The sequence below is a fragment of the Saccostrea cucullata genome, unplaced genomic scaffold (genome assembly GCF_032062105.1).
Source record: "Saccostrea cucullata isolate Sc308-1 unplaced genomic scaffold, CSIRO_AGI_Scuc_v1 ctg193, whole genome shotgun sequence".
Classification (NCBI taxonomy): Eukaryota; Metazoa; Mollusca; class Bivalvia; order Ostreida; family Ostreidae; genus Saccostrea; species Saccostrea cuccullata.
Genome location: NW_026926125.1, coordinates 180,445 through 208,408, shown reverse-complemented (window position 1 = coordinate 208,408; position 27,964 = coordinate 180,445). Strand labels below are relative to the sequence as shown.

Below are 27,964 nucleotides of genomic sequence, written 5' to 3'. Positions count from 1 at the left end.
TTTCCAACTTGACAAACTCTTGCCAACTTCTTTTCCCTACGAAATGTTTTCTCCTACTTTATATAATTCCTTTAGAAAATGAAAATAAAAGGAGATACAGTACTCTAATGAATAAAATATTTTTAAATTTTATACTACCTCCAATAATCTCTCTCTCTCTCTCTCTCTCTCTCTTTAGAAATGATGTTAGTACCCCTTATACTTTAAAACTATAACCACTCATATAACATTTTCTTCTCTAATATCAATTCCGTGCCTACATACATAACGCAGGTTTAAATGTCAAAGTAAGCCGTCAACTGTAAAAGTTCATGCTCCTCGCAAACGTCCAACATCAGCAAACAAGTTAATGAAGAATGGTATCAGCTGCCTTGTTTCAGTCGTTTGAAGTCATAATTTCGCAAATTTTACGATCTTGTGAGTAAATTCAACCTATCATTGAGTCAAGTGCTGATTTACTTTTTTCACACTAATTGTTGGCCATTATTGTCTATTAAATTTTCCTTTCTTCCCTGATCTTGACAGAGAGCACACAGCAGGTGTTACCGGTCTGCAGGGGATGCTCACTCCATTTAAGGTCCATGCATCGTGTGTTCCCGATGTGCATTGTTTAAATGAAAATCTTTAATTAGGGGACTTTGAGCTTGAATACGGTTCGTTATCGCCCTATATCATTGCAATCGAAAGCACAACTCTTCGAAAAACTATTTTATAAATAGAAAACAACTGTTTTATTGTATCTTGGTTATTTTTTAAATTTACATTTTTTAAAAATCATCATAATTAAATTTAATGAGAACACAACTACATTAAATTGAACAAATTACTATTGTATTCAGTAACTTTTATATGAATCTTTGAAATGAAGGGTTTGAGGATACTATGGTAATTGAAAACAAATGTCTTTTCCTATTGTATAATTACTTCCATTACTTATACTACAGTGTGTTTATAGTCATGAACTTCTGGTAACACGTCATAAAGGTATACATCTATCTTTTTTACAGTTTAAAATCTATTAGTTTTCAATGTTGATGGTCCTTTGTACACTTCACCTACAAAGGAATAGAGAAGATGGAATTAAAATACATACATGATACAATATGTTTCAAAGATGAGCAATCGAAGCTCAAAATTTTACCTACCTGTCCCTAAGATACTATCAAAACGCGTTTGATATTCCTTCTGTTTACTAGGATTATTCAAATATTGGTACATAATACTGACAACTCCACTTATATCTGGCATTTCTTGGCATAATTCTTCTATTGCAGGCATATATATTTCCAGTGGCAGGTAAGTCCGGTGCATTTGGGAAATTTTCATAGTATGGATGTAGCAATTCATCAATTTTTCTTTTAGTTTTTTCATAATTTCAGACCTTTGAGACTGGATTTCTTTTATCAAAGCTTCGTCATCTATTTCAACATCAATCATTGGCCCCTCTTGAATAGCTCTTTCGAAACAGCGAATTGCTTCCGAAATTCCTATCGTAGCTAGATCACTGTTAAATCTCTTTACTTCAGTTTTACTATATTCGTAAAAAAAATCTCCAATTGATTCGAAATTTGACATTTTTTCCATTGGTATATGAAGCTTAGCAATCTCGTAATTTACCCCCCATGGTACAATATCCTCTACGAAAAGACCACCTGCTTTCATTACGGAATCCAGTATTTTTACACCATGTTCGTTTTCAAACTTTTTTGCCAAAATGGTCCGAGAGGCTTCCTGGCGAATTTCATGGAGAGCACGACAGAAAAATTCTGTGAAATTACAATTAAAATCGCTAGTGTCTGTTAAGGTAAAGCAAAGACGTGACACATAAGTATTAAGGAGAAGAAAATAAGCTGCTTTATAATAACCTTGTCTTGTTAAAAATTTGACTGTTTTAATTGTCCCAGGAATGAAAACATCATGATAAGTTGACAATATGTCTCTACTTGATGCAAATCTTTTACAGTCCTGTAAAACCAATCTTGACAGGTTTGCTCCGTATGAGTATCCATAACTTTCTGTGAGAAATTGTAAAGTTTGAACCGGAAACAACCGGATAGCCTCAATTTGAATACACATGATTTCAAGATCTTCCTCCTTGTAGTTCTCAAATAAATTGAACGATGGGATGAAATAATGTGGCAGATTCCTTTCTCTAAGACAAGCTAATAGAAATGCTGTAGCATAAAGAATGCACCCACTTAAGTTTGTTTCCCATTTTTCAACAGGAATCTGTTCACAGCAGTTAAAAAAAACTGCCTTAGTGTGTTTCATTTTTAATTTGCGTCGAAAGTGACATGTATTGTTATCGAAAAGCATGTGCAGAAGAAAAAATCCGCGACGTTGCTTGCCTGTAACAGCTTTTGAAAACAGTAACACTTCAGAGTTTGTGAAGTTAAATTTCCACTCGATTTCTGGATTACAACTCTTTGGGTGATGTTTTGGAATTAAGGTACATCCGGCATTATAGACAGCAGTCACTACTTCGTGTGGTGGCCATTTTCTTTGTCTATTTCGCCACTCATCTGCAGCTAGTGGAAACTCACCACTACAAAATCCAATATAACATCTTTCTGACATCTTGGGTAAAGACATATTATCAGGGACATCTAATCTTTTTAGGAAAACATCATTCTCACATCTATGTAAACTTTTTTCTGGGAATAGATGCGACATTGATAAAACTTTTAACCGTAGGAAACCTGGATGAATGTCTTTTGTGTCGATTAGAATTGCAGACGTAAGCGGTCTTAAAGCAACGACTGTGGCATGTTTCTTAATATGATTTCTTGACGTGTAGCCTAGAGGAATATCCTGTAAGAATGCATAGGTCCCTGTAGCAAATGATCCTAAATACTGAAACATCGTCCCATTCTTTTCTACTGGTGGAAGTGCATGAGAATTAACGAGAGTCATCCTAGGAGGAATCAAATGATTCATGAGATACGATAAATGTTGAAGTGGAAGTCCTGTTCGTGTATCAATGTAAAATGGATCCTCTATAAGACGATGCATCGATTCTAAAAAATAAAAAAAAGTATAAAAATATAAGGAATTTTTTTTTCTGAATTCTTAACAACATACCATGCTAGCCCTTTATGTTTTGTGAAAAAAAAATGGCAATGATGTTTTTTTAAACTTTGAAATCACTTTTTTGTTCAAAAATATATATTAATTCTACCCTGATTTTCTTCCATATCTAGATCTTTCAAACCATAAACTGGACACACTATGAATCCAAACTTTTCTGAGCTTTTCCAGTCAGTTTGTATTTCTGTGTCGAAGTCAGATTTTGATGTTATTTTGAGACAGTTTTCTACGCCTTTTTTCTCATCACTTTGAATTTTCATACTCTCAAATTGTCTAATGGGTAATTGGTGTCTAAACATTAGAGCTTCTACAAAAATAATTTAAATGAAATATTTAGATTTCAAAATGATTCAAAATACGAATCCTAGATACAAAAAACAAGCGGATATAAGAAAATCTTCAAAACAAAAGAAAAAAAAACGTTTGAAAATCTTGACAATGTCTTACAACATACTTATTTTTTAATATTTATAACTTATAAGCCTTCGATCTTACACAAAAATGTGAAGCATTGAAACCTTGAGTTTATCTAACACTAATCTGAATAAATTATTTTCTTAACTGTTTTGCCATTCCGACTCCCAATTATTGGGTCTTAAACTAAGGTAGTGAAATTCTCCAAAGTGACCGAGATAAATGGTTATGATGTCAACGGATTGTTTTCTGGATAAAACCTCTGTTCGTCTAATATCGTCCCCATAAACATTAAAAACCACAACTCGTAGACCCAAGGCGTCAACGGCAGCCTTAAATATGACGTGATCGCACCATTCTGTACTTTGTTCCATTCTCGACAAGTATTGTTCCCAGTTTTCAGTGAAAAGGAAAGACTCAGTATGTGACCCATCCTCTTGGTAAGGATTTTCCCGAAGATAACTGCTTACAATAAAAAGAAGAAAAAATTATTAAATATATTATTTGAGAATTCGTACCTTTAGAAAATGGTTTGTAATCTGTACTGAATAATTTTTTCTCACTTAATAACACAGTGGCTGTCCAAGAAAAAATAAACGCATCTCATAAACTCCCTTCCAAATTTATTTTTTTGCATAATGTTTGGAATTATTTATATTTTCACAACAATGTCCTCTGATATCGATGCATCTAATTTCTGAGACAACCCTCATAAATAGACGATTTTTTTATGGATTGTTTAATACAGGTATAGATAAAAAGGAGAAGCATTGTATAACGCACTTGATAGTGTTTTTCCGTAATGATTCGGGGGAGTTGCCAAAGATTCCGTTCACAGAAAGCTGATCATTGATAGCTCTGAAGAGACAATTTCCATCTGCCATAACGTTATGAACTGTGAATCCATTGGCTTTTGCAAACCTCTGTAAGGATGTCACAAACACTGGCATGTTATTGTACCGTGATACGCCTTCACCTTAAAAACATTCAGAACATATTTTCTCTAAGAAATTTTCCTTCCCTACACTCCTTGTAACCTCACCATTTTATCATAACACATGTCTTCATATTATTTTAAAATCCGGTTATGGGTTAAATTAAAAAAAAAAAAATATCATGAAAGACGTATGTCCATAGGGTGCTCAGACTTGTTCAAATCAATTCCACTGTACATGGTTAGGAAGGAGGCACAATGTGTTTTAAAAAAGGTCATGGTAAGTGAAAAATACAATGTAAGATATACTGCAGTTAACGATTAAGATTTCCGAAATGTTTAAAGTATAACTAGACGAAGCATACTACTTTGTAAAACAAAGCGAGTTGCAACAAAAGATTGGTCAGTGCATTACTATTTATAATTAGTATCAATTACATGTTGAAGATAATCTTACTGTATCTTCCATTTACTGCTGATGTTGACAAAGGAGAATGAATCATTCCATGATAAGTAAACATCGGACTGTCCTCAAAGTTGTTTCTGTATGTTTCAAAATATTCGTCTTCACTGTCAAAATAATCAGTAGCATCAGTTTCAAAATCATGTAGATGGAGTTCCGTTTCTGAAAAAGCCTGTTTACTTAGATTTTTAGAGTGAATAAATGCCTTTTTATCCTCTTCCTTTTTCGTAACATTATTTGCTGTTCTTTTTTCCATTTCCTTTTTGTCTTTATTTTCAACGTTTTTGAAATCAAAATCATCTGAGTGAGTCTTTATCAATGATTCATTACTGATTTCGTTTTTGGAAGTCAAACTAGATTTTTGTACATTTCCAGACCAAATGAGGCCTGATTGTGCATCCAAGCTTTTTGGAATTATTGACTTGAAGTTATCTTCAAAGTCTCCGACAATGTCATTTGAGAGGGTCATCCTCATCGGATCAAGCTCGTTTTGTTCGTGCACTTCGTTTGGGAAAGTGATACTGCTTCTCTGCAAATTTTCTTCTTGAACATTTATAAACTCATTTTGAATTTCTTCGTCACCTTCTTCAGGTGTATCATTGGACCAGATTCCTCGAAAATATCCTCTAGTTTCTGTTCTGTCTGATGATTTTTCAAACTCTGCTAGAATGTTATAGTGCGACATTTTGTGTTGTGTCAAAACTCCAGTCAAAACTCCATTTCTTATCAATGAGGAAGTCTTTATGTAGCAATTATATTTTCCTGGACAAGAGTTTTCTTATGTTCTGAGAAATTATTAATGATAAAAACTTTCAAGCATCGCACTAGAGTTAACGGTTGTACATACGTCCAATGACTTGCAATGGGACATAGCATTGATGATATCTCCAGTTTACAGAGATATAAATATTCAAGTTTATCTTTGTTGAATTTATTAGATATTCCGTCCTTGTTTTATTGGGAAGATAAATTTAATTGTGTATGAAAATGAATGTGTCATTCCCTCTCATAACGATGGCAAGGAAGGAAATTCAAATCGGGATTAGAATTACGCATATATGTATCCGCTTTTTATCCCTTGATCGAACATATGCATGATAAAGAAAGACAATGTAAGGAATTTCCGCACATGAACGCCAAAGTTTGTGAAATGTTTGATATCCTGATCATGAGAATGCCTGACAAGCAGAAAGAATATGAAATGAAATTCAGATCGTATCTTTCTAAAACAAATAAGAGTCCCCATAAGCTTATTAGGGTCAACATAGCAGTGAAAAAAATCTCTAGATGGACGATAAACACTATACAATCAATCAATTATGAATTATCACTGTAGCCATGGACGCTATTTCTTGCATTCAAAAATGATTGCAAAAGTATTTGAATAAAATGAAATTATTAGCATTTGTCAAGAAAAATACATAGAATCAAAATTAAATGCTAAATTAATTATTTTTTTGTTGAAGAAACTTATAGATCTATTAATCTTAAGAAGTTTCTTGACATTAATGATTCAGATTAAAAGATCTTTGTCAGAATAAATGTTCACCGCTCGAAGCTTTTTTAAAATTAATTTTTTACTTCAAAACTTTAAAATACAGTATAAAAATATGTAATGACTTTATTTGATTATGTCATTTCCTGGTAAAAACGGGTTGTAAAATCTTTAATGAATTGATTTTTTGGTTTTGTTTTTTAGCAACCATTTTAATCTGCTAAGTGTTAATCCTTCTTCACGGCACTGTTTTAGTTCCCTCTTTTCCCCTTTTTCTTTTCCTTTTCTAATAGTGATTTTAAATGAAAGACATAAACTGGTACTCTTTTTTGCCTATAATTTTTCTTTGACAAACCGTAATATTATAAAATTTTACCCTATTTCAAAATGTAATTTAATTGTTACAACGCTAAATGTAATAACAAGTTTGCAATAAGACCGTAACTGCAGAAGTAGCTTTTAATAAGCATTTTCAATTTAAGTTACCATGACAACATAATTCATCAAAATAAAAAAGATACAAATATGTATCTCAGTGTAGTATACTTGCAGTCTTGCATATCACATTACATTATAATCAGACTAAAACTGTACTCGGAGTAGCATTTTGAAAGTATTTCACAGCAAATTTCTATTTTTAGTAACTACGGCAACACCGTTCATCGAAATGAAAAACGGATACACAGAATTATGTATCTTAGTGTAGTCTATGTGTGCCAAGTTATACTGAAATCAGACCAAAACTGTAGGAGGAGTAGCATTTTGAAAAACCGTTAACAGACAGACAGCTGGACAGGCGGACGGACAGACAGACAGACGACGGACACATTACAATAGCATAAGCTCTTCTGGTCTATGACAAGTAGAGCTAACAATTATATTTTGTTTTATTGCGTATTGTTGTATTACATTTTGCATAAAAATAAAATGACGCAAAAGCACGGTATTACATTTTGCGTTGATTTCGGTGCAAAATTTCTTAATGTAATAATAAAAAATGGAGTTATTACAATTTGTGTTAAAACATTTTGCGTCGATATCAACGCAAAATGTAATAATTCAAATTTATTACATTTCGCACTTTTACATTTTGCGTTGTAACAAAGCCTACAATTCTCCGTCATGACACGAGGTTTCGGTTTTAAAGATGTCTTCCGAAGAATCCGTAATCTAGCATGTATGTATACCCCTACTATATAATCTTCAATTAATTTAATCAAAATGCGATTCGAACACGCAACGTAAGGATCAATTCCTTACTCCACGGCTTTTGAGCAAACGCTTTAATCACTGTTCCGAGCACACAACAATGTAGGATTGAAACATTGGTAACGACATCTTTATGTTGATAAACTTATAAACTTATGCAAAATGCCTTTCTGGTATTTAAATATTAACTTATCGTCAATAAAATCTTTATTTACAAAATATTTTTTAAAAAATTAAGACAAAAACTGTTCATTTCATAAGTTTATTGATCAAGTATCCAGATGCAGTGTACATGTAAATCTTCTGAAAACTGATTCAGATTTTCAAAATTATTTGCTTACTTAGAAACAAACATTCATACCATTGTAAAAATAACGATGTTTGAAATACTGAATATTTAAGCAACATAAAATACAGTTTGATAGAAAAAAAATAAATAATACAGACAATTCAGCCTCTTAGTCCGAATTAGTAAGAGAAAGTGTTTCTTTTCATTCCATAATATCTAAACTTAATTAACATACCGATATGTAAACATGTTTATCATGAACTTTTGCTTACACGCCATACTGGCATACATTTTTCTATGATGACAGCTCAATATCCACTTTATTTCAATTTCGATGGCCCTTTGTACACATCATCTAAAAGAAAAGAGTTACCGTGTAAGTGGAAATTTTAGCGAGACGCAAATTTAGCGATTTCTACCCAAAATCTGGTATTTTATTTTTAGCGATAAGTAATTTTAGTGATTTTAAAATACTTACTAAAGTACAAGCTATTACAAATAATACACAGTTAATTTTTAGCGATATTCAATTTTAGCGATGTCAGCACCCTCGCTAATAATGCTAAAATTAAATTCTCGCTAAAAATTCTACTTATACGGTACATGTATGCTGAATTAAAGATAAGATATTTTGAAGATTTACAAAAGAAGGCTGCAAGTTTTACATACCTATCCCTAAGAAACTATCAACAAGTTGTTCATATTCCCTTTGTTTACCAGGATAACGCAAGAATCCGTACATGTGGCTGACAGCTTCACTCATTTCTGGGAATTCTTTGCATAATTCTTCTACTGCAGGCATATAAATTTCTAGGAATTCGTATTTGTAGTCCAATTTTGCAATGCAGAATGTAAGCAAATAGCACTGTTTTAATTTTCCCTTAATTTTTAAAAGCTTTGTCGTCAATTTCAATATCAATCATAATTCCCTCTTGAATAGCTCTTTCGAAACACCGAATTGCCTCTGAAATTCCTAGTGTTGCTAAGTAACTATTAAATCTCTTCACCTCCGTTTTACTAAATTTGTAAAAGAAATCGCCAATCGATTCAAAATTAGACGTTTTTCCATCGGTATATGCAGACTGGCAATATGGTAGTCTATCTCCCAAGGTAAGATATCTTTAACAAAGAGACCATCTGTTTTCAGGATTGAATCGAGTATTTTCATACCATATATGTTTTCAAACGTTTTGGCCAAAAATGGTCCTAGAGGCTTCTTGGAGAATTTCGCTGAGAGTACAACAGAAAAATTCTGCAAAATTGAATTTTAAATTGTTTGGTTTGGCATATGTAGAGGACAAGTGTATCTGAAAGGTATATAGAAGAAGATATAAAGCTGCTTGATAATATCCACGTCTTGTTAAAAATTTTATTGTTTTGACCGTTCCAGGAACAAAGATTTCATGAAAAGTTGACAGTATGTCTCCACTTGATGCAAATCTTCTACAGTCTTGTAAAATAAATCTTGATAGGTTTGCCCCGTATGTCTAGCCATAATCTTCAGCAAGAAATTGTAAAGCCTGCGCTGGAAACAAACGTATTGCTTCTATTTGAATATGTATGGCTTCAAGATCTATCTCCGTGTAGTTGTCAAATAAATAGCGTGACTGCATGAAATAATGAGGTAAAGTCTTTTTTATTAGACAATCTAACAAAAATACCATAGCATAAAGAATACATCGCCTCAGGTTTGTCTCCCATGCTTTAATAGGAATCTGCTCACAGCAATTGAAAAAATACTGCCTTAGTATGCTTTAATTTTAACCCACGTCCAAAGTGGCATTTACTGTTTTCTAGAAGTATTTGGAGTACAATAAAACCGCGCCATTGTTTTCCCGTAAGACCATTTTTGAAAATACAAGATTCAGAGTTTGAGAAATCGAACTTCCATTCGATATCTGGATTACAGCTCATTGGGTGATGTTTTGGAATTATGGTATATCCTGCATTTTGTACAGCATCCACCACATCATGTGGTGGCCATTGAAATTTCTTTCGTCTGCTTATCCACTCTTCTCCAGCTTGGGGAAACTTATCAATGAAGAACCCCATATAACATCTTTCTGACCTTTCTGATAAAGATATCTTTTCAGGTACATCTAATCTTTTTAAGAAAACACTGTCCTCATTTCGATACAATTTTTTTTCTGGGAATGTAGAATAGTCGTAGGAAGCCTGGATGAGTGTCCTTTGTGTCGATTGAAATCGCAGATGTAAGTGGCCGTAAAGCAACGACAGTAGCATCTTTCTTTACCTTGTTTCTTATAGTATATCCTCGTGTAATATCCTTTATGAATATATTTCTTCCCGTTGCAAATGATCCTAAATACTGAAACAGCATCCCATCCTTTTGAACCGGTGGAAGATCAAAAGAATTGTACAAACTCATCGTAGGAGGAATCAAATGGTAAATGAGATACGATAAATGTTGCAGTGGAAGTCCTGTTCTTGCATCAACGTAAAATGGATCCTCTACTAGACGATTTAGCGATTCTGTACAATTTAAAAAATTACATTAACTAGCATTTATGGAATTTAGTACCCTTTTTTCATTTGAATTAATAAGAGAAGTGATTTTTTTCAAATTTCAAATACAGCATTCGTTTTTTTTTTCTTTAAAATTTACCTTTATTTTCCTCTATATCAAGGTCATTTAAACTGTAAACTGGGCATACTCTGTTTCCGAAATGTTCAAAGTCGGGTTGATTTCCATCACCTTTCATCTCTGTTTGGAGTCCACATATTCTTTGGAAATCCTTTGAGTCCTTTATCTCATCAGTTTGATTTTTCATACCTTCAAACTGTTTAGTGAGTAGTTCTTGTCTGAACATCAATGGTTCTACAACGAAATATCAAATATATTTAAAAATCAGATTCTGCATGGCTGCACGCAGTTTAAAGCCATTTATATTTGCCTCTCTTGTTGTAAATATAACCAATATTTTAAAAAAAGAGCGAAATATATGGTTTGTTTCATTTTAAATAGCTTATTTACGTTAAGAACACGTTTCTAAATGGAAGGATGCAGTTTAAAAAATTCGAACATCTTATTAAATTCTGCCAAAAATTACATGCTACTGAGAAATTTATATATAAAAGGTTACTAAAAATTGTAGATCTTAACTGCATTGCCACTCTTTATCCCAGTTGTTAGGTCTCAAGCTAAGATAGTGAAATTCTCCAAAATGACCGAGATAAACTGTTAAGTTGCCATCAGACGGGTTTCTGGAAAGAACTTCGGTGCGCCTGATATCGTCGCCGTACACATTAAACACAACAGCTCGTAAACCAAGGGCGTCCACAGCAGCTTTAAATATGACATGATCACACCATTCAGTATTTTGCTCCATTCTTGACAAGTATTGCTCCCAACTTTCGGTGAAAAGAAATGACTCAGAATGTGACCCATCTTCTTGATATGGATTTTCCCGAAGAAACTTGTCAATTTTTAAAAATCTTGTCATTATTCAAGACTTTAAATAAACTATATTCTCAATTCTAATTTAAAATTAAAAACTTCGTATCTAGCGCACTTTAGAGTGTTTTTCCGCAGTGAAACAGGAGAATTGTCGAAGATTCCGTTAACCGAAAGTTGATCACCAATGGCTCTGAAAAGACAGTTCCCATCTGCCATAACATCATGGACAGTAAATCCATTGGATTTTGCAAATTTCTGTAAGGACGACATGAAAACTAGCATGTTTTTGTATTGTGACACTCCTTGAACTGTTTAAGGAAAATTAGGAAATCTATGTGAGAAAACATCACTTATTTAAATAAATGTTATATAATTAATGAAGACTTAAATGCATAACTTCTAGTATTATTGTGTAGTTTCAGAGACAATTACTGAGTACCCTTACAAAATGAATAATTATATCCACCTTCCACCAGAATTTTCAAATCCATATACGTATCTTATTCCAGTTAGGCTCAAATTTTGCCTCGCTTTAATGAGGCTGGGGAAGCTTTACTATTGATATGATTTTTGTAAGCTATGATTTTTGGGGTCAAAATGGTAAATATTTATGCTTACATTCCAATAAAACATTGATAGTCATGGTTTCCATTCCCCCTCTCCCAATATCCACAGAGAACCTAATTACACAATCATAATCTTGACATTATTTTGATTATGCTTTCTTTGAAAAAAAAAGTGTAAAAAAAAAATAGAAACCGGTATTCTTTTAAGCTCACCAGAGCTTAACCTTATATTTCATATCACCAAATGTACAACGACCATCCCCTAGGATAATAGCTAGAATCTGTAACCCTTTCACATTTTTCACTTTTAATTAAAGAACCATTGATGAAATTTAACCAAACTTGACACTTTATATAGGAAAAATCTTTAAATGTCTTCCCAAGCGTCAATAGAGTCCACAAAAGATGAAACATGTGGAAGTATAGATTCTGAAAACTTCCAAACATAATTTAGATTCTTTGTAATTCAAATCATGGACATAGAAAATTATCTTACTATATCTCCCGCTTTCCGCAGACGTTGTGGCAGAAAAATGACTCATTCCATCTAAAGGAAACATACTATTGTTCTCAACAATGTTTCTATATGTTTCAAAATACTCATCTTCACTGTCGAAATAATCAGTTGCCTAAGTATCGAATTCATCTAGATATGATTCCAAGTTCGAGAAACTACGTTCACTCGAGTTTCCGGGTAGAGAAGAAGGGTCTTTTTCTCTTCCCTCTTTTCTATTTCTTTTACGTCTGATCTATTTGTTAAGTCTTGATCGTTTTTCTGTTTTGAGTGCAATTACTTTTGCACACTCCCAGAGTACAAGCTGTACTACACTCATAGTACAAGCTGTACTTCACTAGAATTATGTGTTCAGAAGTATATATATGAAACGTTGTGCAAGAGGAATAAATATAAGTTTTTAATATTCTCTGGAAAAAAAAAGAAATTCAAAATAAAAACAATTGCTGATTTATATCTTTAAAAAAATTTATTATGGTCAATGTATTTTATTGTATAATAAAACTTTTTAAAAATTGCTGAGAACTGCCATATTTTTATTTTTTCTCTTCATATTTTGACATATTTTTGCAAAGAACGATAACTCTTCACACTGGGGTGTTTTACATGCAAAAAAGCAAAAGTTCTTTAATCATGTATCTATTTCAAGAAAGATTTCAACTCTTAAATGGGCACAGTTTCAGCTAAAATTTAAAAATTCGATTTTCCATTTTTACAAACATTTAACTAAGGTCTTCCTAATGATCATCAAAAATTTGAACGCCAGTTGTCCAGATACAAGACAGATTTAGAGCTCCAAACCTTTGTTATCTCATGTTTTTGTTTTCACAGGTTAATATACTAATATATGTTCATTCAAAGTAGATAATTTTAAATAAAAGTGAAATACAGTTACAATTGATTTGCTGAACTTCATTTTGTTATAAATATGATATTTTTATATGTAAACAAAAACAAGGCACCAGCTTTGTTTACATTATGAGAGAGAGAGAGAGAGAGATATGAGAGAGAGAGAGAGAGAGAGGAATTGAAACATTAAAACTGGTTTAAAAATCAGTTGAAACTGTGTCCAGGTCCCTTTAAATATTGATTAAAGAACTTTAAAAATAATTAAAAAAGCATTCTTGAGTTATAATCATTATTAAAGGATTGTCTTTTTAGCAACAAGTTCCAGCAAACAGACAAGCCAGTGAAGGACAAAAACGGGAAAATTCTTACAACAACAGAAGAACAATTAAAGAGGTGGGTAGAACACTTCAGAGAACTATTAAATAGACCATCACCAGAAACACCTCCGGACATTCAACCAGCCAATACAGACCTCCCGATAAACCGTGACAAGCCAACAAAGACAGAGATCAGGAGAGCAATTAATAAACTTAAAAATGGAAAAGCGGCAGGGCCTGATGAGATACCAGCAGAAGCGATCAAAGCTGATACAGAGACAGCCATTAACATCCTATACAACCTTTTCAACAAGATCTGGGAAGAAGAGAACATCCCAGAAGAATGGAAAGAAGGCATCCTTATTAAGCTGCCAAAGAAGGGAGACTTGACAGATTGCAGTAATTACAGGGGGATCATGCTCCTATCAGTGCCTGGCAAGGTCCTCAACAGAATACTTCTCGAGAGAATGAAAGAGGCAGTGGACCCAAAGCTCCGTGACCAACAGGCTGGTTTTAGAGCCAACAGATCATGTGCTGACCAGATAGCCAGTCTACGCATCATTATAGAACAATCACTGGAGTGGAAGTCCCCCCTATATGTCAACTTCATCGACTACGAAAAAGCATTTGACAGCGTAGACCGAGAGACATTGTGGAAGATACTGAGGCACTATGGAGTACCAGAGAAGCTAGTCTCCCTGATTAGAAACACCTACCAAGGCATGATATGCAGAGTTACCCATGCTGGCCAGATGTCTGAGAGTTTCGAGGTCAAGACAGGAGTCCGACAAGGTTGCTTGCTGTCACCATTTCTTTTTCTCTTGGTCATTGATTGGATCATGAGGACAACCACAGCAGGCAGGAACAATGGCATAAAGTGGACACTCCTGACGCAACTGGACGACCTTGATTTTGCAGATGACCTGGCTCTCCTTTCACACAACCAAAATCAGATGCAGGATAAAACAACCCACCTTACAACAACATCGGCAGGAACGGGCCTCAAAATTAACTTGAGGAAGACAGAATTGATGAAGATAAACACCACTGTCCAAACACCAGTCACAGTTGGTGGTGAGGCCATCAAAGAAGTTGAATCCTTCATCTACCTGGGGAGTGTGGTGGACAGACACGGTGGCACAGACTGCGACATCAAGTCAAGAATTGGCAAGGCTAGGACTGCATTCACCATTTTAAAGAACATCTGGGCCTCAAAGAGCATACGTACTACCACCAAACTGCGATATCATCCTCAACTCCAATGTGAAGTCCGTCCTACTGTATGGTGCAGAGACGTGGAGGATGACTAAAGCTACCCTGCAGAAGATCCAGACATTTTACAACACCTGTCTCAGGCGCATCTACAACATCCGATGGCCTGATAGGATCTCAAATGAAGAACTATGGATGAGAGCAGGACAGGAACCAATGGAGGTACAAATAAGACAGAGGAAGTGGCGCTGGATTGGACACACATATTAAGGAAGTCACCATCCAGCATCACACGCCAGGCCCTGACTTGGAACCCACAGGGCAAAAGAAAACGAGGACGACCTAGAAACACCTGGAGGCGTGACTCGGAGTCGGAGCTAAGGACACAGAATATGACCTGGCACGATGCAGCCAGAGCAGCCCAAAATCGTGTTCGTTGGAGGACTGTCGTTGATGGTCTATGTTCCTCACGGAACGACAGGCCTAAGTAAGTAAGTTTTTAGCATAGTGTTAAATTATTGATTTTTCTCGGAGGGTTTGAATAACTTTGAATGATGACGTCACAACTGCATCAAAACAAAAATTAAAGATGACGGCGCAGCTTGTATCCAGATAACTGTGGTTGAGAGGCAAATATTTAAAAATTTGTTTGTGATTTAGTAGAGAAAAGGTACATTAATCAGGCCCCAAGACCATAAACTGAGAAAACACTTAAATTCGAAATTTCAAATCAGTGTAACTTTTAAAATAAATTTCAAAATGAAACAAAATTTAAGTTATGTTTGTATTCAAATATTTAACAAACTTTAAAGTTTTTAGGCGTGTTCGTTAAGTAATTGTTAGAAATATGCAAAATCTAAATTTTCTATTCTCAGTTTGTGGTCTTGGAGCCAGGTTTACTGATTTTATAGCGATGTGTTTTTCTTTACTAGAGACAAGGATCCCTGTCCTTATGCAAACCAGAATTTCCTCTAACATTCTTGACAACATGAAAGAATGCAAATATGAGTAATAAACAACGATTATTCAGTGAACATGGCATTATGAATAGCAATTTAGCTCTGCTGGCTTATTTTCCATGCTGCGTTAACGCGCATCATGGCATATGTCAACAAAGCAATTGCTATTCATAACGCCATGTTCACTGAATAACGTTGTATATTTCTTAAATAAGTCGATTAATCAGTTTTGCATTTTTCAGATGAATATGATAGGCATAGACAAAGAGAGAAGTGAATATTGTTGATGCACCCAAGTAACATTCTGAATAGGCAGTGAAAGTGATACCAGTTGCTAATGTCCCTGGTTTTGTTTATGTTATAAACAAACCCAGTGGATTAAAAGCTGTTTTGAGCCACTCACTCGTAAAACTTCACAATGTGACTTGTACTAAATCCTGCCTGTGATAGAAGCAAAGATACAATAGCAATCGAAGTGTAATTATCGGCAGCACACAGATTTACAACAGTAAGTTTATTTTCTTGTCTGTTTTTAATTCATTAGTGGGTCTCCATTTGAGTGAAAAATTCCCGAGGGGGACGTTAAATAGCACATAAAAAAATCAATCAATCAATTTTGTATTCTTCAGTTGAATATGATGGGCACGGCCAAAGAGAGAAGTGGATATTGTTGATGCACCAAAGTCACATTCTGAATAGGTAGTGAAAGTGATACCAGCAGTGGATTACAAAACTTTTTTGAGCCATTCCCTCATAAAACTTCAGAATGTGACTTATACTAAATCTTTGCTGTGATAGAAGTCAAAAAACAACAGTGATAGAAGTGTCATTCTCAGCAGAACACAGATTTATAACAGTAAGTTTATTTTCTTTTCTGTTTTTAATTCTTAAGTGGGTCTCCAAATGAGTGAAAACTTCTCAAGAGGGACGGCAACAACATAGAAGAAAACAATCGATCAATTTTGTATTTTTCAGCTGAATATGATGGGCACGGCCAAAGAGAGAAGTGAGTTGTTGATGTACTCAAGTCACAGTCTGAATACGTAGTATAGATAGTACCAATTGCTTTAATGTAACTTGTACAAATTCTTGGCATGGATAGAAACCAAGAAACAATAGTAATCAAAATGTACTTGCAAGCAGTACACAGATTTAAGACAGTAAGTTTATTTTATTGTCTGTTATCAATTTTGTATGGTGTCTCCATTTGAGTGAAAATTCTCGAGAGGGACGTAACAACATACAATAAATCAATCAAGTATATATATTTTTCAGTTGAATATGAGAGGCATGGCCAAAAGAGAGAAGTGGACATTGTTGATGCTTTCAAGCTACATTCTGAATGGGTAATGTTAGTGTAAGTTTATTTTCTTGTTTGTTTTTAATTCTTTATTGGGTTTCCATATGAGTGAAAAATTCGCGATAGGGACGTTAAACAACACATATCAAATCAATCAATCAAATTTGTATTCTTCAGTTGATTATGATTGGCGTAAGGATAAAGAGAATTGGACATTTTTAATTCACACAAGTCACATTCTGATTAGGTAGTGAAAGTGGTACCAGTAGGTAATGTCCCTGGTTTTGTTTATGCTATAAACAAACCCAGGGATTAAAAACTGTTTTGAGCTCACACATAAAATTTCAGAATGTGACTTGTACTAAATCTTGGCTGTGCTGTGATAGAAACAAATAAACAACAGCAATCAAAATGAACTTACAAGCAGTACACAGATTTAAGACAGTAGATTTATTTTCTTGTCTGTTTTTAGTTTTGTATGGTGTTTCAATTTGAGTGAAAATTTCTCGAGAGGGAAGAAAAAACATACGAGCAATCAATCAATGATTTTTTTTTGTATTTTTCAGTTGAATATGATGGGCATGGCCAAAGAGGAAAGTGGGCATTGTTGATGCACTCAAGTCACATTCTAAATAGAGAGTACATAATGTAAGTTGTACCAGTTGCTAATGATCCTGGTTTTGTTTATGCTATAAAGTGGATTAAAAAACTGATTTGAGTCACTCACTCATAAAACTTCAGAATGTGGCATGTACTAAATTTTGGCTGTGATAGAAGCCAAGTAGCGATTGAAGTTTACTTCCCAGTAGTACACAATAAGAAGATGGTTAGTTTTTTTGTCTGATCCTGGTGATGTTGTATTTTCAGCTGAATATGATCAGTATGTCGCAAAAAAGGTATGTGCACTGTTGATGCACTCAAATTATTGTATTTTCAGTTGAATATGATGAGCTTGGCCCCAGTATTTTTTTAATCAATTTATTGGCATTGATTATTGTAATGTTGGCAACGTCTATGCAATCAATCTTCTATGAAAATCATCGTTTGTGATTCATACTGAATTTCCTTTTGAAAGGAATGCATTTTTTCCAGACTGATTAAATTCGTGTTGTACAATTTTTTTTAGAATCATCTCCTGTACAATCTTCCTCTGATTGATGGCTTATTTACTCAGATTTCCCAAGAAAATTTGTTTTGTAGATCCGTTCTGTGTCAACAGTTTCCATCTCTGACAACAATGCTAAAGTGAGGCATTCTATATCTCCCGGATATAACATTATGTAATGGCACACTTCGTTTCAAAACAATTCTCAAAAATGGTCCGTATCGATTATATTTAGCTAAGCTTAAGGAAACTTTTAATAAAATGTGTACATGTATGTCTATAAAAATACCAATTTCACATGCAATAATAGCAGACCAAACTAAATGGACAAGAGCAGGTTTTAGATTTTATCCATTTTAAAAATATAAAACATACACTATTATTTGAAAAATTAGGGAAAAAAAGTAAAATGGATTCCAGAGCAATTGCCATAACTATATAATTTTCTGATGATCACATCGAATTTTTTTATATTAAAACCTTAGCAATATAAAAACAATTATATATTTTCTAAAAGAAATAGTTTTGATCTCAAATTGTATTGCTTTTTTTTTCATATTAAAACCTTATACATTTGTATATAAAAACCAAATGTAAGTGAAATATTTGTAAGAGAAAAAGTTTTGAACTCTCAGTCATCCAATGTATTGCTGCAGGTAGAAGAAAGCAATAAACTAGATTATTTTTCTTTACTGTGTACTGTTTATTACCTCATCTATCACTTGATTTGCATCTAGTAAAAAACTGATTTAAAATATGATTATTTTGATATCAAAGAAACCTCTTCCTTGTCTTTTTGGGAAGTAATTTTTTTTCAATTTACTCATTGGTTACATCAGATATAGCACGTATATTTCTCAGAAAGAAAGAAGGAAATTTGAAATTATTTTTATCGATAAAGCACGATGTTAATGAATAGGATTAAAATATTTATGAAATGTATTGTATGTGTTAAGCAGTTATATACTTCAATAACTCGTTGAGAAAAAAAAATGAATTCAAAACAACTCCATGCCTAAAGATCACTTATTACATGCAGCCCTTCACTGTGAAATATTCTGGAGAGGGACGTTAAACAGTATACAATCAATCAATCAACCAATCTAATGTTACTAGGGTCTTTTTTGTCTTATCACCAGTTATCAAGAATTTCATTCAATGACTTCGATATCTGTGTTCGAAATTATAAAAACAACTTATCGTGCATATATCCCTAAAATAATATATGTTTCAATATTTTATCTGACCTTTATTAAACATTTTAACCACAGATTAAGCACCTAAAATATAATTCCATAATTGTTAAATAAAAACCATGTTTGTATGCCAAATTTGTTTTTAATAACTTTAATTTTAAAATATTTTTCATGGTAAATTAAGTACAATGTAAGCTACAGTTTGTTGAAAACAATAAGAATCAGGCATTTAGGAAAATAGTATTTTGAAAAAAATGCAGTCATGAATATTTGCATAAAGATGGAGGTAGTGCCTCTAGAATGACTGATATATAGGAGGGACTGATAAAAACATAAATCATTTCAATATAATCGAACGAGATTTTATTATTACTCTGTATATATCAGAAATAAGGCAACTTTCCTTTAATGTAAACCTTTAATTTTATGATGATTTTGATATTCAAAGCAATAGAACGAATTCATATAATTATTTTATTAAACATTGTACATCAGGAGAAGAAAAGTAACCCGCCAGTAAATAATTTTTACGATCATATGCATGAACACCTGTGCTGAATGTAGCAGTTTTGTCACCACGCATTTTTTTTTTTATTTCTACGTGTATTTGTTTTTCTGTTGATAACTTTTTTAAAAATTAAGTGAATTGATTTCTTGATAATTCAACTGCAATGTAAATTTCGTCAAGCAAAAGTAGTAAGGAAGCCTAATATACATATATGTACATCCACCGAAATTTTTTCCTTTATTTCTTAAGGAAACCAAGTGCGTTAATCAGCATAAAAAAATAGTACATATACGTTTATAATACAATATTTAACATACATATCTTTAACAAAGTCTTTATGTGTTTGTTAGTGCGGGAATTAACGTCGCAGGGATTGTGAAAAAAATAACATGACCTGAGTATTTTTTTTATGCAATAGCGGCGACATTAATTCCCGTACTAACAACCAAAGAAAGCATTCTTTTAAAGTCATTCTCTTGCGGTTGTATTTCTTATAAAGAATTGCTTGATTAGTCATAAAAGACAATGGAAGCAGGAACTATTTTTGAAATTGTTCCACATATGAACAAGACATATACGTTTATAAAAAAAACATCTATCTTTAACAATGTTTTTAAACCTTTGTTAAATATGTGGCACGATTGAAAAAAATAACATGACCCTGCTTTTTTTTCGGCAATAGCCCTGAGTGCCGAGCATAGGCCTAAAAAGCATTCTTTTAAAGTCATTCTCTTGCGGTTTTATTTGTGTTTGACATCAGTGGGCAGGAACTATTGAAATTGACATGGAAGACCTTGTGTAAAAAAAAATCTATTAGACATGTTTTTAAACCTAAATATATATACATGTAATTTTATTTCACAATTAGATGTAAGTATAAGGTTCTCGCGTTTTGCAAATGATCCCATCTATTCAACTATCATTGATGTCCCGGAATACCCAACAAACTAGACTTTGATTCCCTAAATAATTCTTTGATCATCTACATGTACTTAAGACGTTTTGAATGGATTTTTTCTTCGATGAAAAATCAAATGCCACTTCCGTTGATAACTATTAAATATTATTTATATCATGAACTTTTATTTTTCCTGGATGAAAGCCATATTATGATCATTTTCCGTCCTTATTAAATAACACTTTATTATTTTCATTACTTACAATTTATTAGTAAATTTGTTTGCCATAGATTGTACATGTATTAATAATTTCAAAAGAATGTACTACAAAGGATATATAAAGTCCTACATGGAAGGTTAACAGAAAAAGCGTAATCATCATAATGTCTTCCCAGAATGTTACACAATGTATTGAGAAAGAAACACTGAAACATCCTATTCGCGGGTTATGGAGAAATGAAGACCAGCCTGAGTGTGATGGTAACGAAGATGTAGTTTTTGAGAACTGTTTAAAGGAAACGTTATTAAATGTGGAAAGACTTTCAAAAGCGTCAATTGCCATTCCAGATGAACAAAAAAGAGAAGACATCGACAAAATTGATTACTTCGACAGCGAGGACGAATACTGGGAAAATCATACCTCGACAAGGGAGGACGATTTCTATTTCGATGCATTTGAAAATGGATACGGTTCTCCATCTTTAGGCTCAAGAAATATAGGAAGATATAGTAAGATAATACTTTAATTAAAGTCTAGCTCAAATCACATGATCAAAAAATATTCAACTTACACAACCAACCAACTCAGAAATGAATTTGCTTACATACAAGAAATTTTTTTGACTTATTGGATATAATTTTTTTCCTTTTTATTTAGGCCAGGGAGTAGAACAGTACATGAATATGCCAGTCTTTCAAAGGTCTTTACGAAAATTTGCAAATGACAACAATTTTGATGTACATGACGTCATTTCCGATGGGAACTGTATGTTTCGGGCTATTGTTGATCAATTGCTTATCAATGGCTGTCTGGGGCATTCGATAGAGTCTCTTAGACACACAACAATAAAGTAAGTTTATAGTAAAAAAATTGAAATTAATATTGCAGGATGAATGTCAGATAGCACGCTTAACCAAACACATTCAGTTTATATAATAAAGTTTAACAAAAGAAACGTACCCATTCAGTGATGCATGCTCTGCTGTGCTGCTATGGACGTGCATAATTTCGATATTCAACAGAAAAATTTTACATCCATAGGTATCTAAGACAAAATCCCTTCCATCAAGACAAAGGTCACCTATCTTCCTTTTTATCAGAGGAAACATGGGAGGAATATCTGACAAGAATGTCGAGGTCTGGTGAATGGAGCGATCATATCATTTTACAGGCTGTCGCTGATTTGTTCTCCCTCGAAGTCATCGTCTTCAACGTCTATCGTGATGACATATGTCGGACTGAAGTGAAAGGCAAAATGTGCAAGAATCATCAAAATCGCTTGACAATATTTCTTGGTCATCTTGGCGAGTTCCATTATTTAAGTTTGCGTCCAAAACTATGGTTAAGACACTGGCCTTACAGTGAGTAATGCAATTTTTTATAGTATTCAATTTATTGCTTCTTACGATCGAATGATGTACTCTAAAGGTTTAACACTTACAATTTTCAGAGGTTCTAATACTAAGGATCCTAGCCTGTTCAAAGGACATTGACTCTGATACGAAAAGACATTTTATAGCACAACAGGTGAAAAGAATGGTTGACGAAAGATTCATACCAGAGACAACATTACAGGAAGTTGCCAACTTTGCTCTGCACAAGATCGATGAGGACGAGGACGAAGACGACGGTATGGAAGTGAAATATACCAATAACAGGGAACGGACACGTGTCTTCAGACCATATATCCAAATGGGTCTTCAGTCTGGAGAAACTGAAGGTAACTTTTATGTTGAGAGAAGTATTAAATATTCTGTAATTGGCGAAGTACAATGAATTTCAAAGATAACTTTTTCAGTTCACTTTCAATTTGTCCATCTTATACAACCAACATGATGAACCAAAAAAAGCAAGTATTTGATGCGTTGCACATTCATTAAAAAAATCCCCAAGATTTTGAATTTGATATCCGTCTTCTTTGCAATATATTTTATGTCAGTATTCATTCAGTCTGTATGATACTTGGCATCTGAAGTCCTCGATTAAGGTTATCAAGTTCATTGGCGTTGTGACCTTATCTCTGACACAAGATCTACTCTTTGAAATATAATTTCACATTTTAATATCTGATTTCCAGAAACGTCTAGGCTTACATACAAAATACTTGAGACGTGACTTTAACAATGATTAAAAATGATTTCTATCTTATATTTAAATCTTTTTAGCTCACCTGAGCCGAAAGCTCAAGTGAGCTTTTCTTATCACATTTTGTCCGTCGTCCGTCCTTCTGTCCTTCCGCGTGTAAACTTTTCACATTTTGGACTTCTCAAGAACCACTTGGCTAATTTTGTATCAAGCTTGGTACATACCATCTGTCGCAGGCGGGCCGATATGTCGCCACACAAAAAGGAATACAACGACTAAGTTATTCAAATATATCACATTAATTCGGTTTAATATATTATTAAAAGTTCTGGATTGGAATGTTGTTCGGGTGGAATGGCTTCCTGGACCAATTAGGGATCTACAAAATCATTGTAAATTCACATATTATAATAAATGTACATAAAATATACTAACTTGATTCGTGCTCATGCATATCATAACATCTACTGTATACTTTGCATTTTACTGCATACTGCATTTTACTGCAAATACTAAGCATTTTGCTGCATACTGCAGTTTACTACACATACTAAAGCATTTTACTGCTCAAAATATTTATATGAAATATTTGTGTACAATGAACACGTACTTTACACCATACATTGTAGCTACTACATACTATAATAAGACTATAATATACTCGTATACTTTTAGGATACTACTAGTACTTGAAATGATAGCAATACACACATTACTCACTCATGTAATTTACAACAAAGTTTAGAACTAGGTCCTTGGCCATTTCAGGAAACTGTATAAGATAAAAACCTTAAAATTAATAAAACAAACTTACCTCAGAAGAGATGTAAAGTCTGGTCAATATACTAATATGAAGAATACTACTAAGTTGTGAATACTCGAGCAAGTGAAGTGCGTCTGCTCTACTCAATTGCTACACCCAAACTGACCACATAACAGCACGGGATTTAAACCCGCCAAGTAAATTCTACTGAACAGATAAAATACTACGGAACACAGTTATGGCATTTAGATAAGTTATTTACATAACGAAAATGTGCATGTTAAAATATATGGAACAATGTTTGGACGTTTTGTGACACCATCCTTGGATGAAGGGGAAATTAAATTGTTAAATTAAGGACCAAGTCCCCTCACAATGGGAGACAATCAATAAAAGACAACAATAGGGTGGGGTCTATAAAAAATAGTCTTCTCAAGAACCACTAGGACAATAAAAGCTGAAACTTATGTAAAAGCATTCTTGGGAAGTGTAGATCTTAAATTATTCAAATCTGACTCCCAGGTGTAGGGCGGGGTAGAATAGGAAACCCAAATTTACACTGAACTATATAAGAAAAATCTTTAAAAATCTTCTTCTCAGGAACTACTGGGCCAGAAAAGCTGAAAATTATGCGAAAGCATCCTGAGGGTAGTGTAGATTTTAAATTGTCCAAATTATGACCAGTGAGATAGGGTGGGGTCACAGTAGGTATGACAAGGGGGGAAACTGGTTATGAACAGTATGGTCAAAGCTACTCAGGTGAGCGATGTGGTCCATGGGCCTCTTGTTTACCATACTTAAAGAAAGCCTTTAACTGCATTTTTGGTGTTTCTTATAACATGGAACATGTAGTAAAATGGACTTTTCCCGTTTATTAAAATTGAATATTTTAAATTTAGAATCGTTTCAACACCTAACAGAAGATGGAATGCAGATAGATTCGCTGACAGGAATACCAATAATACATTTATCCTTCATAATGAAAATTCTCATGTCTCAAACACTCAAAATAATTAACGTTATACCACAGGGTCATCTATGTTATATATGGGAACATCAAGAAATTCTGTACTACCACTTTATAGGACCCTTATGTGACCCATGCTATTTTACGTTGAAAGACATAAGTCGTTCACAGAAAATGAGTAAATTTTATGATGAACGGCGAGTGAAGAAGCCAAGAATTGTTATTATTAGAAAGGACAAAAGTGTGCTGTTTGCAGTTTCCCCTGAAAAAGAAAATTCGATATCACGTTTATATGTTGATACTTCAGGTTCTCACCCTGGTTATTGTAGAATTAAACTTCAGATATATTGCAGAGATGACAATATTTTGCAGATTGGTTCAAATGTTTATCTAAAAGCATACGAGGTTCCCGAGAGGATTAAGACTGTTCCGCATTTTCGTAAATATGAAGTGCAGTATATTGGTTTTCAATGCCAATTCCCTCCAATGACTTCTCAATGGAGGGAAAAGAAAAGAAACTATGATTTTCCCTCGGCTGTCCTCATTGACCGCGCAAGAGGAAAAAGGGTTACGTTAATTCCAAAAACCCACCCAAGAAGCGAACATCCAACCATTGAATGGAAATTCGACTTTTCTTTGGCAGAGTTCACGATGATTACAAATCTAACAAAGGCACAACAATATGGATATTTTGTGATAAAAGTGTTGCTCGAAAACATGACATCCCACCTTGACAAGACTCTGAAACGAAAGCACTTAAAAGCAGTGTTTTTGAACGCAGCTGAGGAAAAGCCCTCTAGTGCTTGGGACACCTGCTTCAGCGGTTGTATACTGCATGTCATCAGCAAATTGTTGACTTGCTTAAAAACAGGTTTTTTGTCGCACTACTTTATACCAAGCAATAACCTTATTGATTGCTTATCAGAAGCTGACATCAATGCTCTTTCTTTGTGTGTTGAATCCATTCGTCTGTTTCCAGTAAGTATCATCCAGTTTGTTGCCGAAATGCATGGATTTATGTATGGAAAAAACTTGATAGATCTGATTCTGTCAGACGTTCCGTCTTTTATGCAAACAAAAGATTTAAGGGCTACGGTCGAAAAAACATTAATTCCAACAACAATACGCACAGCAAAGGTTCTCTCAAGAATGGGCTTCTATGACGCAGTATCTCAGCTACTGGAAAATATGTATGAACAGCTACTACTACTCCCAGATTCAGAAAGAAATACTCCGGACTTTCAAGATTTCATACAGGATGTAATTGACAAAATTGACCAACGGTCATCTCGAATCATTCTTGCAAAAGATTTTGACAGAGACTACGGACTAAATCTGTCATCAAATTACACACAAGAAAATGCTTTCCAACTGAAGAACCTTTTGCCATGGGAGGTAGATGAAACAATCGGTTGGTTAATTGTACCAGAAACCCGATCGTCGGATTTAACTTCAATAGCAAAGTTTTTGTACAGATATAGTATAGCAGAATTAGACAAAAGGAACGCAACGCTTAGTTTTTCTGCGATAGAAACAGCCATATGTTGTTTCAAACATGTCATTGAACAAAATACTTTAGATATGAGCACCATTGAAGATCAGAATTTGAAAGAAGATGTCTTTTCACAAACCCGTGAATTGAAGATAAATCTTAACCGGTGCTACGTGCATTTGTACCATACAGCACGTTTTGAAAAGTACATATATCCTTTGATTGATCATATGGACGATATAGAAAGACACTGTGAGGAATTTCCAGGTATGTTTGGTGTAGTCAGCGATATGTTTCGCCACATAAGAATGCCTGACAAACAGAGGGAATATGAGCTGAAATTCAGATCGTACCTTTCAGAAACCGGTGGCCCTAAGCTTATATTCTTATACTGAATTACGGTTCAACCATAAAGTTATGTGTGCATTTTAGAAGATCTTTTTTTTTTTCAGTTAATCATTTTAGATTCTGTATCCAATTATGTTGATTACGTTTTCAAATCTATAATTTATGCATGTGATTGCGATAAATGAACTTGTAATATATAACAAGTTCTTCAACAGAAGTCTAATTTTAAATGGATTCATTAGCCCATTCATCCATATTTTTAGTTTATTAATATAAACTAGTGTACCATTGATGATTGAATTTTTTACTGTTTTTACACATGTTTTATACAGACACGTCTTTGTGTCTATTATGATTTTTTTTTTACCCATGAGGCATAATTATAATATGATATCCAACTCCGATTTACATTGAGATCCCTCCCCAAAATTGCGCTTATTTACACCTTCCAAGAAAATGCACCAGCAAATTATTTATAACCATTATCCGCTACAATTAATGACATGATTGTCTTTATTTTCCTTTAACTCTGCTCGCCGACTGAGCAATTCGTCTCACATCACAAAATGGCATGTGCCAATCCTAGGCAGAGCAAATTAAAAATGAGTGGGTTTAAAAATCAATTCAGGTGTATAAATATTTCAGTTATAAATAAAATTTGTTAACGTTTCAATTTCCATAAAAACAATACGATATAATTTTGTTGTTATTTAAGAAACAATTTTTAGCGTATCAAAATCCAGGAACAAATTCCACCAGAGGATGTTCATGAGAACTTTGACAAATTTTGAAATCACAAAATATTTACTTTCGACAGCTGCTTCTTCAATGAAAATGGATCTGGTAAATTTACTAGCTTTATCATTCGGTCATTTGTAGAATAATCTTGTTAAAAACATTAATTTGATTGTATATACGAGTATTTTGAAGTTATATTAAAAAAATTTATCTTTTCTTATGCTAGGCAAGTTTTCCGCAGTTATATTTTGCTAAATCGTATAAATAAAAAAAACACTTTCATGGATATAGAATAATGTAATTTATTTAAATAAATATATTTATTTTAAGCATTTCAACACACACGGATGGGATCAGAACCATAAGCTGTAAGTTATGTAAAATATGATAATGCCTGACCCCCACCCGCTTTCACAAAAAAGGAACTAGAGAAAAGTAACTTTACAACTATAGAAACAAAATATCACAAGAAAAAGGTAGCATTTTCTTCCAAACTTTTCAATTACAAAAAACTTTACATGGCCTGGATATGGCGTATATGAAATATATAATCCTACATCGTGTTCATGCTCTTCTTCGCCATATAAATATAGTCCTGCTGGACACGTTATTACAGG

The 27,964-nt window shown here is 33.6% G+C and overlaps 3 protein-coding genes and 1 pseudogene across 3 annotated transcripts; 1 reads left to right on the top strand and 3 right to left on the bottom strand.

The window, feature by feature from the left end:
- Positions 1-734: 734 nt before the first annotated feature.
- LOC134270865 (uncharacterized) lies at positions 735-5,837 on the bottom strand. Its single transcript, XM_062753117.1, has 6 exons — positions 4,893-5,837; positions 4,285-4,477; positions 3,650-3,963; positions 3,179-3,394; positions 1,146-3,017; positions 735-1,055 (listed from the first exon to the last, which is right to left on the bottom strand). Exons 1-6 carry the CDS (start codon positions 5,581-5,583, stop codon positions 1,009-1,011), a joined length of 3,333 nt encoding a protein of 1,110 aa, XP_062609101.1. The 5' UTR covers positions 5,584-5,837; the 3' UTR covers positions 735-1,008.
- A 2,944-nt stretch (positions 5,838-8,781) lies between these two features.
- On the bottom strand, positions 8,782-10,034 carry LOC134270869 (uncharacterized; annotated as a pseudogene).
- Positions 10,035-10,037: 3 nt separating this feature from the next.
- LOC134270849 (uncharacterized) lies at positions 10,038-12,649 on the bottom strand (the record flags this gene model as incomplete). The annotated part of the gene is made up of 4 exons (XM_062753096.1): positions 12,372-12,649; positions 11,016-11,617; positions 10,518-10,730; positions 10,038-10,384 (listed from the first exon to the last, which is right to left on the bottom strand). Coding segments are annotated over exons 2-4 (900 nt in total), but the record flags the coding sequence as incomplete, so codon positions are not given.
- An 8,396-nt stretch (positions 12,650-21,045) lies between these two features.
- On the top strand, positions 21,046-22,730 carry LOC134270848 (uncharacterized). The gene is made up of 4 exons (XM_062753095.1): positions 21,046-21,463; positions 21,612-21,804; positions 21,996-22,315; positions 22,405-22,730. The coding sequence occupies exons 1-4, from the start codon at positions 21,118-21,120 to the stop codon at positions 22,728-22,730; spliced, it is 1,185 nt and encodes a 394-aa protein (XP_062609079.1). The 5' UTR covers positions 21,046-21,117.
- The last annotated feature ends 5,234 nt before the right edge of the window (positions 22,731-27,964 follow it).